The 4,361-nt window shown below is 37.8% G+C and overlaps 1 protein-coding gene across 1 annotated transcript; it reads right to left on the bottom strand.

Annotated features, from left to right (window-relative positions):
- Positions 1-641: 641 nt before the first annotated feature.
- LOC134621248 (trypsin-like) lies at positions 642-1,925 on the bottom strand. The gene is made up of 5 exons (XM_063467676.1): positions 1,868-1,925; positions 1,638-1,779; positions 1,240-1,366; positions 906-1,151; positions 642-806 (listed from the first exon to the last, which is right to left on the bottom strand). The coding sequence occupies exons 1-5, from the start codon at positions 1,923-1,925 to the stop codon at positions 642-644; spliced, it is 738 nt and encodes a 245-aa protein (XP_063323746.1).
- Between the last annotated feature and the right edge of the window lie 2,436 nt (positions 1,926-4,361).

Here is a 4,361-nt window from a genome sequence, read left to right as displayed (position 1 = left end):
TTTTTTATGGAAAATCATTTTCTTCTTGTTCTTTCATCTGCTACCTTTAAGAATAAACACAAAATTATGGAATACTTGGCTGTCCCAACTCCACAGAAACCACCACTTGATGTTTGTATAGTGGGAAAGTTATGGGTGATTAAGACCTGGGATTTGAAAAATTCGGCAAAATGACTCAGTGTGTCACTTTGATTTTTTATACTGCAAAATACACACAGATAATAATCCAGATGTAGTAGGAGCACAGGACAGTTTATTAAAACAAAATTTAAATGTTTGTTCTGTTTATGCCCCAGAATTTTTAAACACATTTGTATTTTTTTCATATATGATTATCACAGTAGTTCCTCATCAATATTGACTTAATAATTTTTAATTTGTCACAGTGATTCTTTCTCATACAGGTTCACTAATTTGAATGAAGAATAAGTGTAGATGTCACAATGACCTCAGACTACAAATCTAAATATTCTATTTCAGTTTGTGGAAATTGAGCTAAATGCTAAAATGATCACTTTACAGAAGAAAAACCACAGTTTTATGCAGGGAATATTTTTAATTTCTGTCTTGGCTACATTGACAGAGCAATCAGAAATGCTGACATTTCAATAATGCGAAAAGCAAAACTTCAGGGATTTTACTCAAAATGTTTTGTGGTTTTGTAGAATCTTGTCGATCCACTGGAGGTATTTTGAGATGTCCGTGTAGACGTTGGGTTTATCTGGGTAGTTACAATTGCTGTTGTAGTTGAAAGAAACGATACCAACAGCAAACCCTTTGCACACCAGAGGACCACCAGAATCACCCTGTGAGGAGGAAGTATTTTAATTGGTCAGTTTATATTAAGTGTTTAATACAGTACATTTATCAAAAAGAAACCTGCTGACATTGGACAGAATACATACCTGACAGAATCCTTTGCTTGTGCCATATCCACCTGCACAGGTAACATTGGCAGGAAGTTGAGGCCATTGATTCTTACAGACTTGCGGGTTAATGACAGACACGTCCACCACCCTCAGCTCACCAACATATTTACCACCACTCATAGTTTTTCCCCATCCAGCCACCTGGCACACTTCATTTGCTGTTAGATCTATTTCAGCATGCGGAAGTTGAATTACATCGTGTAGACTGTTTGTGGTTGCCAACTGGACACACATAACATAAAGTTAAAATATAAATAAGACCACAAATATATTTCGTGTGAAACTGTTGTCAATATAAAGATGTACTTACTTGTAGGAGCATGATGTCATCACCCGTCTCAGGGCTTTCGTAACAGTTATGGACGAATTTTTTTTCAATCTCTACTATTTGGCCATTCTTGAGATTGTGGTTGCCAAGAACAACATGCGTGGGGTAGCTGAAGGAATAATCATTAAGAGGTTTTCAATTCATTTTTTAAATCTTTTTTAATGGCATGAATCAGAGATTGAAGCAGAAGGTCGTCCGTTTAGCTCACTGGTTTGGCAGTGAACCATGTGCCACATGACTGAAATTGAGCAGAGCTTTGCTGCGCATCTTTCCCTGCTCTCTACTCATGTTCCTGTCTAATCTTCACTGCTCCACTATCTATAAAGGCAAAGAATTATCTTTAAGAAAGAGACTTAAGCAGAAGATGTTTGGTTACTCACTCGTGAATACAGTGTGCGGCAGTGACCACAAAGTTATTAGTGATGAGAAACCCTCCACACACATGACCGCCGTTGTTTTGCACAGAGACCATATATCGCATTGAACCCTCCGGGGCTTTTCCTCCATGTATGATGCCATGCACTGAAGAAAGTAAAAGAAAAAAAAGGAAAATTAAATGGATGCTTCATTAAATGGTTGAAGAATAACAACAAGGACTTGTGATTCTTACCGAGTTGTCCAAAGCAGGTCAGAACAAGGAGGAGGAGAAATTTCTGCAGACCGAACATGATGCCAGCAAAATGGTTAACCTTTGTTTGTACTGTAGGAGTCTCGGGTTGAGCCTTTTATAGAGCAGTCTGCTTTTTGGCAAGTATGATTATCATCTGACTTTTTTTGCCTTTTGACCACTTCCTTTGCTACCTGTATGTTTGCATATTTAAAACTTGTGTTATCTTTGCATGGTCTTGCTTATCATAAGTACAGTGCATCATCAGCCAGGAACACACTGCTTTGCACACAGAAATTAAATTCTTCTCAAAAGCCTTTCACATTATGTTACAAATTATTTATCCTTTTTGCTGATAGCAACCTGCAGTCATTTGATGTATTTTTCAACAAGTCTCACATTTATCTGCTGAGGAATCCCCGACCATTCTACTTTTCCCAACGTTTTCTTTTATGGTCTTCTGGCATGGGTCTTGATCTTCAGTTCACCCCACAGATTTTAAAGTCAGGGCGTCGTGCAGGCCAGTCAGTAACATTCCTTTTGGTATTCTGGAGGCAGTTCTTGACCAGGTATGTTTTGGGTCGATGTCATGCTGGAAGACAAAGCAATGACAATAACCCAGTTTTACTGCTGACTGCTTGAGGATTTCTTTCAAAATCTTCACATATCCTCCTTTCTTCATGATTTTTTTCCACCTTGAAGAAATCCCCGATTCCAAATGCATCTTCCTGTTGATGCCTAAAGAGCTCTTTTTTTTTTTCATCTCATCTGACCAAAGGACGTGCTTCAAGCATATATAATATTTTTTCAGCTTGTCCTTAGCATGCATCAGTCTAACTTGAAAGTTTCTTTTTTTCTTGTTCTGCAAGTCAATTCTTGTGCAGTGTTCTGGTGACTGTCTTCTTTGAGACTGTACTGGAAATTCTTTATTTTTATGTATTGATCACATATTTTAATTACATCACTTTAGTATAGCAAAATCACTCCTGACACCTCTTTGTATACGTATATGTGGAATGTTCTCACAAGTGGACCTCAGGTTTTATTACACCTCACAGAGGGTGCATTGTAGACTTGAAGATCTCCAGAACATCCTGCTTTTAGGGAGGTGAGAGTGGTCGTAACTTTGTGTGGGAGAGGGGCACGGATGAGCTGGATTGAAGGTATAGAGATATATGATGTGCTGTGGAATGTTCTTTGTTTGAGAGTGTTCTGGGAAGGCATAAAATGGTCCAGGGCGGTGTCCTTCTTCAGAAAATTGTTTGGTGTTTGCTCTGAACATTTTCTCCACTGCAGTGTTTTCTTTTCTTTTTAATAAACCTCACTTCAAAGATACGCTCACCTGGTTGCTGCAGTTTACTCAAGATTTTCCATAACAAGACTACAATTCCTGACTTGTTTGAGTCATTCACTTGTGTCTTGGCAGTTATTCTAGGGCAGGGGTCTAAAACTCGCAGACCGGGCAGCACGGGGGCTTGTTCAGATTAAATAGAACAAGATACAAAACATTAAAATATGTTAAAACACAACAGCCTTAATAAATGCAGAGTAGTTTGGACCCAGAAGCAGTGTTCAAACATCATCACTCAACAACCGGATATTGATGTGAAGAAATATAATGCAATTTGGCCCTTGAAGTTAGTTTTTTTGTTAAGAAGGATTTGTTTGTTGTTGAGTACAATGTTAAGTTCTTTGAAAAGCAAAAAATTAATTAATATGAAGGCAATATGAGCAGAGAGTGCAAAGATGCTGAGGGACTAGCTATGTTAGTTCAGTAAGAGATTCAAAAACTAATGTGTCTGCAAAACTTATGTCTGCATTTTTATTTTGTTAAATATGAATAAAATGATAGCCAAAGTGCTGCCACATCTGGCCAGAGACTAAGTACCAATGTGTTTATTTGCTAGTTCAATGAAAGGCTTCAGTTAGTTAAGAGTGAAAATTGCGATCACGTTTGCAGTTTTGTCTTGTTATACAATATTTAAAATGTTAAAAAAAATATTTGTGGGTGTTTATTGATGTTTGTTTGATTTTTTTTTGTACTGCTTGAACACTAAAGTGGCTGTCTGTTGGATTTATATTTTATTATTGTCATTTATATTGGGAAATTGTCATTTGTATTTGTATTTGTATTTAACCATATATCCTTAGAGGTGTATAATCGATTGTGTAGTGATAGGATGTGTGATCTTTAGGAGTCTGCAAAGACTTTGTGTGCATTCCAGAGTGTTCTGGCATTCACACCCACATCCTGACAAAAAAGCTGACAAAAGCTGACAAGACTTGACTGACGTAACACCACTGTGTGAAGTTAACCCCCACCTGACAAAGGTGTGGATGAATCTACGTGTGTTTCCTTTTTACGGGAGCAGAAAGATGACAGCAACATCCTAGTTTGCGTGAGCTTTGGGCCGTGCCGATTTAACCTTTTAAATGCCACTTTCTGTGTCTGTGAATCTACCAGGGGTGTGTTATTCACTACCTTGTGTTGCTCACA

This window comes from Pelmatolapia mariae, linkage group LG23, assembly GCF_036321145.2.
Source record: "Pelmatolapia mariae isolate MD_Pm_ZW linkage group LG23, Pm_UMD_F_2, whole genome shotgun sequence".
Taxonomy (NCBI): domain Eukaryota; kingdom Metazoa; phylum Chordata; class Actinopteri; order Cichliformes; family Cichlidae; genus Pelmatolapia; species Pelmatolapia mariae.
This window is presented reverse-complemented; position numbering and strand designations above follow the sequence as displayed.